Source organism: Euprymna scolopes, chromosome 41, assembly GCF_053919585.1.
Source record: "Euprymna scolopes isolate OS-2025 chromosome 41, ASM5391958v1, whole genome shotgun sequence".
In the NCBI taxonomy this organism is placed as follows: domain Eukaryota; kingdom Metazoa; phylum Mollusca; class Cephalopoda; order Sepiida; family Sepiolidae; genus Euprymna; species Euprymna scolopes.
In genome coordinates this window covers 45,129,505-45,142,303 of record NC_136522.1, presented here as the reverse complement: position 1 = coordinate 45,142,303, position 12,799 = coordinate 45,129,505, and the positions used below count along the sequence as shown (strand labels likewise).

The following is a 12,799-nucleotide window of genomic DNA, read 5'->3' as shown; positions in this document are numbered from 1 at the left end:
GATGTGTTAGGATAAATTTCTTAGCCTCAGACCTAGGTCCTTGATTATACCTTTTTTATAGCATCCTATTAAGAATTCGCTATACATTGCAACAGATACTGTTTTTTATATTAAAATGAATTCCTTACAAGTTGAACAATCATCACGGTCATCCTTATTGGAAGATCAGAGAGTCACTCGTACGATGATAGACTTAACACTAGAAAATCTTAGTGGACTTGAACCTCTTGAGAGAGATGTATTAGAACTTCATAAACGAGACATTCTCCAGTGGCTCCAAGAGTTATTGCATATTGACAAGAAAATAATGAAGGAGACACCATCGATTGAGATGAGGAGCTGTTTGACAGACAGTTTCACTTACAAAACCAGGGTGAATAAATTATTGTCGCAGTTAGATGCTTCCTTACCGGTTCCAGAGATCCATTCCCCTTTACTAACCTCAACTCCTCCCACTCTGCCTTCCCCAGCTCAATCTGGCATTGAATTAGCGAAGCCTAAAATAACATGTCCAACATTTACTGGCGTTGATAAAACCAATAAATTTGCCCTGCGGGATTTCCTAACCCGTTTTGAGTTTTGCACATCTGGAGTGAGCTCAAAGAAGGAAAAACTCATATGCCTTAAGGCATATGTGATAGGTCGGCCATTTCATCTGATCCATCACCTGTCAGAAAATGACCATAATTATGATGTGGCCATAAATATTTTAAAGGAGGAATACTGGGACAGAGAAGCCATTAGGGAAGAAATTTTTAAAAGAATAGTGCAGTCTACACCTAAGGTGGACAAGTCTTATGAACAACTAAAGGAATATCTTTCCCAGGTTCAGTATGAACTTGGTGAGTTAGATTCAGACTATGGTTATGATTTTTTAGTTGAGGACTCCGGAAGTGGATGTCTGGTGGCTCATATCCTATTTGATAAGATCCCTGATGAGATAAAGGCAGAGCTCATTAGAGGCTCTAGCACACCATATCCTGGCTTGAACTGCATACTGCAGTATAGTCACGAAGTTATTAAAGCATTACTCCGGATTAAACCTATTTCAACTCCTAAGACAGAACTGATTCCACGGTTTAAGCCAAGGTCAAATGCTGTTTGGACGAGAAGCCCACCTAAAAATTCTGCATTACAAAGTTTTCACGCAGACCTAGACTTGGAAGACAAGATTCCTTATTGCAATTTTTGTGCAAGAAATGGACACACTAGTTCTCAGTGTACTACCTATCCCTCATACAATGAGCGCCTGCAACGCTGTAGGCAACTTGGATTGTGTGAATTCTGCACAGTTGCCAGCCATGATCAGAAAGCCTGTCCAGGAGTCAAGGGATTTAGATTCCCTTGTAGGTATTGTAAGTCTCGGAGGCATTATGCTTCTATGTGTCCTCAATTTGTACTAGAGGAAACAGAAATAAATACTAGCATAAATACAAAACTTGGGGACATTCAAAACCTACTGCCAATGGTCAACATCACAATTAAAAAGGGAGCCTCCTCAGTTTCTCTGAATTGCCTTATTGACTCGGGCAGTCAGAGGTCATATTTCTCTGAAAGGGTTCTTCAGCACCTGAAGTGCGATCCAGACTCATGGGAGGAGGTGGCCATGGACGTTGTGACCTTTGTGGGGAGAAAACGCCGCATTTTCAAGCAGTTAACTGCAGTTGTAGAGGTCTTGCCGGGAGTAGCCCCCCAACTACCTATTCTAATTGATTGCGAATTGAATCTGTCTCACAAAGTACCAGACCTTCCTCTGGTTTGGGAAAACCTAAGAAAACTGAATTATACCTTTGCTGCAGAGATAGAGAGTGGCAGTGTACAATTGTGGGGTCTCATGGGAATTGATTTGATTCAATATATGCGTCCCATGAAGATAACACGATGCATGAATGGTGCGGCTTGGCAGACATCCGCTGGCATTATCCCCATAGGAAATACAAAACATTTTTTGCATGAGAACCAAATCAGTAAGATTGCTATAACTCCGGGAGCCTTGAGCTATGAAATTGACAGGCAGTACTATTGTAACGATTCTTTGGTTAATAGTATTGTGAATCCTGTTCCGACCTATGTGGATCCATTTGCCGACATTTTTGAAGGAAGCACTGTGGATCGGGGCTTGGAATGGATGTTTAGTCTAGAATCCTTGGGACTGCCTGACATAGAATCGGTTTCTGACTATGACAGTCAAAAGATGGAAGAATTCATGCAAAACATAGTTTATAAAGATGGTCATTATTTGGTTAAATTGCCTTGGCATAAGGACAAGTTATCTCAGGTTCAATCTAACCATCATATAGCACTTAAGGTGCTGGACAGAGTAGTATTCAATTTAAAGAAGAAGGGCTTATATGAGGAGTATATTAAGGTTTTTGAAGACCAAGAAAGAGAAGGGATAATTGAACCCCTAGAATGCTCCCCTCAGGAATACAAGCATTATGTGTGGGTTCCACATAGACCTGTGTTCAAAGACGAGCATACAACTACAACTAAAATTCGCCCAGTTTTTAACTGTTCTTTTAAAACTAAGAACTCTGTCTCTCTAAATGATGCTGCTTATCCTGGGATCAACTTAACAGGGGACATGCTTGATTTAACTCTGCTTTTCCGAACAAATAGGTATGTATTTTTAGCAGACATCAAGAAGGCATTCTTGATGATTCGATTATCTAGTGAATCTGATAAGAATAAATTTTGTTTCTTTCTGCGAAAAAATAATAAGCTAATGTGTTATCGTTACACAACAATCTTATTTGGGTTTAGTGCAAGCCCATTCATCTTGAATTGCATACTAAAATTTCATGCTGGGCGTTATCCTTTGGATGATTGCACTGGGATGTTACAGTCTAATTTTTATGTAGATAATCTGATTAAAACAAGCAATTCCTTGGATGAGTTAACGGGCTTGTATACACGAGCAGTAGAAAGATTGCAAGAAGGAGGATTCATACTCCAATCTTGCAATTCTAATCATACAGAATTACACGATTTAATGAGGAGAGATGGTACTCTTGTGAGTCACAGCTGTCCTTGGGAGAAGGTATTAGGTTATCGTTACGATCCTCTTGCTGATACCATCAATATTGCTTCCTATAATTGTAACCCTGAGGCAGCAACTAAAAGGCATATACTGTCTGAAGCATCAAGGATATTCGATCCACTCTCATTATGTTTGCCGGTATCTATACAGGCACGTACTCTTGTTAGTGAGTTGTGGAAATTAGGTTTTGAGTGGGATGAAATTGTGCCAAGTGAACTTCAATCCAAATGGGCAGTCATCGCTCATGAATTGTCAGAACTTGGTTCTGTTACCTTCCCTAGAAAAACCCTTGATGAAGGGAGGGAAGCTGAATTATTTCTGTTTTGTGATGCATCCAAAAGGGCATATGGATTTGCAGCATATGCAGTCCAGGGGAAGGTTTCATCTCTGGTTTTTTCCAAGGCAAAGGTGGCGCCTCTTAAATCGAAGAGTTTACCAACACTGGAGCTTTTATCGGCCTTCTTGGCCATCAAGTGCCTTCCGACTTTGTTGAAGGCCTATTCTAATGTAAGTTTCAAAAAGATATTTCTTGCAGTTGATTCACAAATAGTATTATCCTGGTTGGTCACAAGGCGGACTAATAGCAAGAATGTTTTTGCCATGAATAGATTGAAGGACATTAGTCAATGGGAGGCTGAATTGATGTCTAAATTTGGTGTGGCCATTCAGTTTAAATATGTGCCTACTGCACAGAATCCCGCTGACCTTATCACCAGGGGTATTCCTACCTCTAAACTGAGGGCCAATTTGGAATATTGGGTTTCTGGACCGTCTTGGCTAAGAGACCAACCGATTTCTTGGCCTGAAAATCCTTTGAATTGTTTGAGCCCAGAAAGCAAAAAGATTGTATCTTCGATGGTTTGTGCTGTTTCGCACAGCCAGGAGGAGCCAGTTGTGCAATATGATAGATATTCTTCATTGTCTAAACTATTAAATGTCACCACATGTGTGTTCAAGTTTATTAATAGGTTGAGGAAAAGAGACTCCGACTTTGGTAAGATGGCTCGGACACACTTGATTAAAGTAATGCAGAGACAATCCTTCTGGGAGGAATTAGAATACTTACAAAATCCTTCAGGTAGGTCAATACCACCGAGAGTGGGAAGTCTAAACCTTTTTTTGGATAAGGAAGGATTAATTCGATCCAAGGGAAGAATTGGGAAGGTCTCTGTATATGAATACGAAATAGTTAATCCCTTGCTTATTGCTAAGGATCACCATCTTTCTAATCTCATAATATTGGACTGTCACCACCAGTGTAAGCATCTGGGTGTTCCTGCTACCTTGAATAAGGTCAGGTTATCTGGGTACTGGATACCCCAGGGTAGGCAGGCGGTAAAGAGAATTTTATCAGGATGCTCCTTGTGCCAGAAATTTAACTCTATTCCATTTACCTACCCCAAAATGACTGATTTACCTAAACATCGGGTGAATATGATAAGACCATTTTTGCACACAGGAGTAGACTATACGGGTCATCTGTGGGTTCTGAGAGGTGGGGAGAGGGTGAAGATGTATATCCTGGTCTTTACTTGTTTGGAGGTACGGTCAGTTCATCTAGAACTGATTGAGGATATGTCTGTTCACTCATTCCTAATGGCCTTGATTCGATTTTCAAATATTTATGGGATTCCTTCGCATATTTATAGTGACAATGCTAAGTCATTTGTGGCTGGATGTGACATGATTCATGAGGTGATTGCTTCCAGTGAATTCAGGGAGAAATTGGGGACATGCCAAATCAAGCATGTTAAGATCCCTGTACACTCTCCTTGGTATGGAGGTGTATGGGAAAGACTGATTAAAACCATCAAGTCTTGCTTGTATAAATTAATTGGACGAGCTAGTCATGATTATTTCGATCTCCTGACAATTATTTCTGATGTACAAAATGCCATAAATGACCGTCCCTTGACTTACAGAAGTTCATCTGACTCAAGTTTGGAAATAATAAGTCCAAATCACTTTTTACGCCCTGTAGTAAACCCTCGTTTGATTTTGAGAATGGATGGGGAGGGTATTTATCAACTAGAACCTCCCTCTCGGAAACAACTCTTAGAGTCCTTAAATTGCAGGAATGATGCATTAAAAAGATTTAAGAAAATTTGGTATGAAGATTATCTGCTTAGTATAAGAGAGCATGCCCAAAGACAACAAGGAGGGACTTCACCAGTTGTTTGTGTGGGAGATGTAGTCACAATCAAACTCCCTAACAAACCTCGACCATTTTGGGCATTGGGTAGGGTCACACGTCTATTTACAGGAGATGACGGATTGGTGAGATCTGCTCAGATAAAACGAGGAGATGGCTCCTTGCAAGTTCATTCCCTGAAGCACCTCTATCCCTTGGAGTCGTCTATTCAAGAACCCATTGATGGACTTGATTCCTCGATGGGGAATGCTGATGACAATCTGAATGGCTGTACATCTGTACTTGAAGACCCTATTGAAGAGGGCACAGAGCTTGGTTGGATTTGCCCTGATTGTGGTGAACCAGACAATGGCAGTGCCATGATATGTTGTGACTGCTGTGATGACTGGTACCATTTTTCCTGTGTTGGTCTATATCGACCTCCACCAGAAGAGGAGAGTTGGCGGTGTGGAAGTTGCCTCAACCAGGATCCTTCATTATCCCATGATATGATGGTGGATAATTTATTAAATGATGCTGAACATGCATGTATTTGCCCAGGATGTGTTCTACCGGATAATGGTAGTCCAATGATATGCTGTGATGAATGCAATCAATGGTACCATTTCAACTGCGTAGGTATTCAGCAAGTTCCCCCCGAGGGTGAGAATTGGTACTGTTGGAATTGCCTACATTCAATTCACTAACAGTCCACTCTCAGAAAATAGGTAATTATTTATTTACCTCTCCCATTTTTTTTTTTTCTCTTCCCTTTCTCTTTATCCTTTATTTTTATTTATTTACTAGCAGTTCAGCCGGCTTGGCAGTCAAATTTTGACAAAAACCGATTACGAAGCTTGCCCTATGTCTGAATACACTTTATGTTGGTTTGGAATGTTTGGACCGGGGATTGGCTGAAGGTTCAGTTTTTTGGGGGGGTTTTTGTTTCGACCCCTTAAAACTTATTTTTCTTGGATTTGTTCAATTTATCAAGTTGGATCCATGTCCCGGGAATCTAAATTTAGAATTTTGAGTGTTTGGACCCAAAATTAACAGTTATTGTATTAAAATGTACTCAGACAACTTCACTGTTTACTATTTATTTATTCATTTATTTTTATTTTTTTTTCTCTTGAGACGGGAGTGTATAAGAAAATCTTTCCTACCTTCAATGACCTCGGGTTTTGAGAGATGGATGCGAAAGCGTCTTTCCCTTTGTGATTGTTTTTTATACTAATGGATAAATCATGTGACCCTAGACCTTCTATAAAATTGTATGGGTTGACTAGCTTGAGTGTTATATTTTTACCCCCATCTTTACAATCGGTTCACACCGTGTCTGAAGTTGTTCCTTTTTCTTCTCTTTCCTTTTCTTTTTTTTTCTTCTTCTCCTATTTACAATTGGGACACCGTCTTGGTAGTTCCTTTGTTTTTTCTTTCTCAATCAATTATTGTATTGATAAAGAATTATTACGGGACCACAAGGACTAATACCTGAGGTCGCAACCGACGGCATCTGTTGCAAGAGGTAAGACGTTCTTTTTCTCTTTCTCTCTCAGCCAGTTGTCATTGATGTGTTAGGATAAATTTCTTAGCCTCAGACCTAGGTCCTTGATTATACCTTTTTTATAGCATCCTATTAAGAATTCGCTATACTAAAAGCGCGCCATTCTAGAGTCTATGCGTGAAACGGTGTTTACGGTGATTTTTCCCTTACGTAGATTTAGGCCGCGAAAAACTACTCGATCATTTTTTTTATTGTCATTTTTGGAATATTATATTTCTGTTTCGTCACAAGATTTTTCTTTATTTTTGTTTTTTCCTAACATTAAAACTAACCTTGTGTTTAATACTGGCCTTTTGTGAAAGCAATTAAATAGGAACTATAATTTAAAAAATTCATTAAGAGAAATCAAAGCACGACGGAAGGAGTAATTGTGTTCAATTACTCCTCCCCTTGTGCTTCGATTTCTCTTAATGAATTGATAATGGGAAAGTGGCGGCGGGGGGGGGGGGTAGTTGGCGTCGCAAGCAGGAAAAAGGGTGCTGGCAGGCGTCACAGGCAGCAGCAGCAGCTATAAGGGGTCTTAAAAAAAAAGAAAAAAAAAAGGGAAGGGACAGGTCCTCTATTTATCAATGAACCCCCCCCACCACGCTCTAGCAGGCGTGGTCTTCGTTAAGAAGGGCACGCCTCGAGATACACTTTTCCCATAAATTAAACCACATTGACCGCTTTCACACATTCGTTGTAAAACTTCCTTCCGCGAAATAACCAAGATAGACTCGTCTTTTTATTCTTTCGTCTAATTCTTCTCATGTGAGTATATATTTTTAACCCCCCCTTTTTGTTTTATACTGTTTTGTTACCTTTAACTTCTCGGCATTGCTTGGGGTATTTTAACTCTTCTTTTCCTTTTTGCAATTCTTTTTTAAATATGAATTTTTGAAAACGAAATTTAATTATCTTTTTTTTCATTAGATTATAAATTGAATGAAATTGTTGGAATTAATACTTTGTTAATGAATATTGATTTAATTTTTATTTATAGAATTATTGGATAAAAAACACTTTGTCTGGGGTTTGTATTACTGTACACATAGATTCAAATAGCGGAGATGGGTCTAAAAATCGAGCCTTTCAGTTTCTGAAAAGTTAGATCGCATAACTAACATAACCTCCTGTGTGTGTGCGGATTTTCAGCCCCCCCCCTTCTTCCTGTTATTATTTTTCCGTATTTTTTATTTATCCATTTTTGAACGATTCTCGGGAATCGCTCAAAAATGAACCAGAAATGAGAATGGCGCTATTTTTTTTTACCCCCCCCCCGCATCTCTTTCTCTCTCGCAGACACGCACGTGCGCACACGCAAAACAAAGTTCAAAGAATTTTTGAGCAATTATTATAGACACCAAACTGAAAAAGTGGTAAAAAACAAATATCTGTATTAAAAAAATATATCAAAATATAATTTTAATGTGTTAATATAATTTTTTTCAATGAGTGATTCATAACTGAAAATAAAATAATAAATGTGATAAAAACACAAAACATAGATTGTTTTTAGAATTATTTTTTTAACGGTAAGGTTGTATAAAAATATAATTTAAAAATCATCAAGCATTTATAGAGGTTTAATAATAATCTTTTTTTAGTACAGAAAGATTGTATAAAAATTATCAAAATATAATTTAGAAAAAGAATTTTCTTTGGCTAACAAGCGACATCTTGAAACTAAAATCCACATATTCGCCTCACGCCTCATGTTGACAGTGATATGCAGAAGTGCCGAAAATTGTTTTATTAAAATTATATTTTCTTACGCAAACTTTTCAATATTTCTACAATTATATTTTTATACATTTTTATGCAATAAATGTTTTGGGTTTCAAATATTTTTGTGTTTGGAAAAAAAATCTTGTTTGTGATTTAACCAAGAAATATCCCTCGCCCGAATACTTTTTTTTATACTAAAACACCAAGAGTAGTTCTTCTTCTCGATGAATTTTTTTTCGTAACTATTTTCGACATGATTATTGTTTTTTGCTTGAAACGAAATTAAAAAGAAATGTGACCGCCATGTGGAACTTCAACAATTGCTCATAAATAAAAACTGAAACAAAAATGCAGTTGATAATTATTACCAATTGAGCGAAAATTTATTGTTCAACCAAACAAAATATTTTTTCTTATTAATTTTTCAATTTTTGGGCGATTAATGAGGTTCCACGAGGCGGCCTAATGTTAGCCATTTTTTTTTTCTTTAACCACTTTTCATACAACTGAGTATTGTAAAACAAACCGATTTGTGTTTATATTTCTTTGATTTTCACCCCTTTTTGTTCTGTTGAAAATCTATATGAGAAAGCTATTTATAATGGTAATTTTTATGGAGAATTGGGTTGGAAATTGTTAAACAAACTGTTTTAATAGGTACCCCAAAAGAAAAATTTATATCTGAAAGTGGTAATCTTGACATGTCCCGTCGTTAGAAAAATAGAAGGCCGAATAGTTTTATGTATGAACGGAACTGACTTATTTGAAGCATTTAATTAAGTAGTGTGCTTGTGTTTTGTATTTCGTTTTACCTATAATCGATTTCCATTTTTATATAAAGCTCTACCCTGCCTTCCATTTTATTTCTGACGATGTGGATATGAATTAAAAAACATTTTTATTTTTTTCAGTTGATTTTTCACAATTTTATATTTGTTCTGGTCAAATTCTTGGCCGTTCTGCATGCTCTATATCTGCTAGAATGTAAGGATTTTTTTTCTTTTACTGTAACAGAACAAATAATAGGTGGAAAAATGCAACAAATAAATGTTACCAAAGACAAAATAAACTTATCCAGATAAAGAAATTTATTTGGTTTTATTAATTTAATTTTTTTTTTAATTTAAAATAAAACTATTGTCCACTCTTAAGTTAGAGCAAAAAAAAAAAAAAATTGTTGTCCATAAGGTTTGTACGAGAAACAGTTAATCGCTAAAAATCGAAAATTAAACAAAATACTGACAAAAGATTACATTTTTGCATGTTTGGTAACATTTATTGTAATACTTTTAATTTTCGATATTTGAGCGATTATTAGTGGTCCTCGTGTAGGTTATGGAGTGGACATACATATTTTTTTCTAACTTAAGCGTGAACACTAGGTTTGTTTTGAACAAAACCAAAGAAATAAAACGCCTTCAAACAAATATTATAGACAGGGGTAATAGTGACTTGACTTGCCTTTAATTACATTTATTTTTTGCACTTTTGTTTGTTTGTTATTTAAGACAATCTGATTAAATATTAAACTAAGGGAAACTACGATATGAAATTCATTTAGGTACAACAAAGGTCCAATTAAAACCTTAATCTCAACGGTCCAGACTAGCGCTTTGGGGGGGGGGGGGGTCGTTAGTGTAAGGGAGATAACTAGCATTGACTAAGAAAATAAGACTCAATTTAGGATGTTGCGATAATCAATCGAACAATAAGTATTATGATAAATAAAAATGGAAACTTTTAAAAAGTTGTAAGCAGATTTAATATTTTTTTTATTTTGCCAGAAATGCTAGTTTTATAATCCGATAAAACAATATTTAATTAAAGTAATGACATTTTATTTTTATACTTATTTGTAAGTGATAAAACCAGCTATTAAGAAAATGCATAGATAACATTTTTGTATTTGCAAGACATATTTTCACTTGAGTCACTTCCAAATATTGGAGAATCCATAGCTTAGTACTGGAAATTGAAAACCGTAAAACATATGTAAAACGGCAGACAACACTAAGCATGTGAAAGGTTAGGTTAGGGTTAAAAATATTAGTCTCTACAAATGATTTCTCAAAAAATTATGGTTCTAGTTTATGATTGTCCAAAAAAGAAAAACTACTCCACTGCCAGAAAAAGTCGACTTTCGTAAAAAAATGTACACTTGCCCCCAAATATATTTTAATTGAGTATATAGCAATATGTGATACTAGATTTTTATTTTGTCCTTTAAAAATATGCAAAAATTATAGTCTGTTGATTTAGAATGTGTGCTTTATTAATCCCTAACTGTGCATCAAACGGGTTAATTTGCTGTATTGTATCATAGAAAAAAGTCCTTACAAAATGCCAGCTAGATCTCCAACACATGCCACAGTTTTAACCCCCTGTATGTAACACGCTGTAACTGTAATTTAATTTAATATCTAATTTTTTTACCATTTAAAAAAAAATTCAAATAAACTGTTAATATTTCAAAAAAAAAAAAAATTACTGCATACAAAAATAATGAAGATGTGAGAGAACATGTGTTTACATTATTGACACTGTAAAACGTTTTGGAAGCTGTAGACGTACCCATGTTTTAAAAATCTAGCAAAAATCAAGTCATATTTTTCCTGAAATTTTCGATATTTATTCATTTGTAAATAAACTTACATAAAAGTAGGTTTCGTCTAATATATTAGAGGAAATATTATTTTATGTTTTCTACCCCCCCCCCATATTTCATGTCATGAAAACTAAACAAAATAAATGTAGGTCAATAAAAATTTCAACATTTTTTTTTAAAGCTGAAAAGATCAAATAATAAATATTTCATATATATATATATAAATCCCGTTATTTTATTCATTTACCTTAAAATTGTAAATAAAATTGGTCATGAAATCAATATTGTTAAAAAAATAAACACTTTTCTTTATTTTTTTTCTAGAATATAATTTGAATAACAAAAAAAACACAATTCTAAAGTAATTCTTTTTTAAAAAGTTTTAAATGATATTAAATTCAAATATTTACATGATATGATGATGTTTAAACAAAGATTTTTTTTTATATAACAAGTTTTCAATAATAAAAAAAACTATAATTTATATAATCAAAATTGCAAATGCAAAATCGACGAAAAAATTTTTTTAATATAAAATGAAAGAGGGTGATTTTTTTTTTTTTTTCTCCTTTTTCTAATGCCCATCCATAGAAATTGACCCAGAAAATAGCCGTGTGTAAAACGCTGACCTTTTACATACGGCTTTGGAGGTGCCTTTAGATCTGCCCGATAGTTTCTGAGAAAACTTTTAGAATAAATATAATATTGTAATAATTAATCCCCAACTGTGCATTAATAAAATTTTATGTGAATTTTAAACTTTCTATTATAACTGTTTAGTGAAAGAGAAATGACACTCATGGAAATGTGGAGTGGGGGTGGGAATAACTAGCTTCAATTAAGTAAAAATATAAACATTTTGTAAAGAATTAAGAATATTAAAAGAATTCCTCAAACAGGGAAACAATTCTAGGAAAAAAATAAGGCCTTGTCTCCACAAGAGCTGCATGAAGCTAGTCCCAGAAATTGTTGAGGCAATTTATGAAAGAGGGAAAAATTAAAAACAAAAACAAAGAAAACACTAAAAACTGAAATAAATTAGCGATCCTAATTATTAGGAATTTAAATAACCAAAATGAATACACCTATACCTGAACAATGATTTCCAGAAATGTCCTTTTTGTAAACTGATTTGGCAACTTCAGGGAGTAATATTGTCTTTTGTAGAGATTAGGTCTTTTTTACTTAAAATTGTTTCATTGTTCGATGCATTATAGCGTCTTAAATTATCTCATGCAAAATATGCTTATTTTTGTTTAGTCTAATTATCTCCCTCTAGAAAATCCATAAGCGTCATGTTTTTTTTTATTTTTATTTCAAAACAAATTAAACAATTTTTTTTTTTTTTTTTTTAAATTGCAAAAAAATCTTTTCCTTTTTTTCTTCAGACTCTTTTTGTAAAGAAGAAATTACATCAGCTATTATGAAGCTTGGTTTAGCGCGAGTATATGGTTCTTCTGATGAAGAAACACCTGAACTCCCAAGACAGCAAAAGGTAAGTAATATATATATATATATATATTGTGAAAGCTTTTTAACCTTGAAAATTATATTGAAAAATTTTTTTAATAAAAATTTCATTTTAGTTCTTATTTGGAAAATTTGTCATTATGCCATTTGATCTGCAATCACAGAACCAACCTGCTTTCTCGAACAAACAATAGTCATAAGTTTTCAAGGATCGTCAGTTGTTTACCATGAAATGCTGTTTCAGGGAATATATATACACATTAGTGTCTATAGGTATAA

The 12,799-nt window shown here is 34.8% G+C and overlaps 2 protein-coding genes across 2 annotated transcripts in view; both read left to right on the top strand.

Moving 5' to 3' along the window:
• Window positions 1-307: 307 nt before the first annotated feature.
• Window positions 308-5,878, top strand: LOC145266669 (uncharacterized). Its single transcript, XM_080122595.1, has 3 exons — window positions 308-1,756; window positions 1,874-4,118; window positions 5,157-5,878. Exons 1-3 carry the CDS (start codon window positions 308-310, stop codon window positions 5,876-5,878), a joined length of 4,416 nt encoding a protein of 1,471 aa, XP_079978721.1.
• Window positions 5,879-7,169: 1,291 nt separating this feature from the next.
• The window catches only part of LOC145266668 (uncharacterized), an 18,257-nt gene continuing 12,627 nt past the window's right edge, over window positions 7,170-12,799 (top strand). Inside the window, exons 1-2 of the mRNA XM_080122594.1 lie at window positions 7,170-7,488; window positions 12,439-12,545. Coding sequence (XP_079978720.1) covers window positions 12,474-12,545 — 72 coding nt within the window. The 5' untranslated portion in view covers window positions 7,170-7,488; window positions 12,439-12,473. The remainder of the gene's footprint in view (window positions 7,489-12,438; window positions 12,546-12,799) is intronic.

Coding starts and splice junctions, on each gene's coding strand:
- LOC145266669 (XM_080122595.1), top strand. CDS start 308: ATGAAGGAGACACCATCGATTGAGATGAGGAGCTGTTTGACAGACAGT. Junction 1,757..1,873: donor AAGTACCAGACCTTCCTCTG/GTTTGGGAAAAC, acceptor CGTCCCATGAAG/ATAACACGATGCATGAATGG. Junction 4,119..5,156: donor ATACTTACAAAATCCTTCAG/GTAGGTCAATAC, acceptor TTTGGTATGAAG/ATTATCTGCTTAGTATAAGA.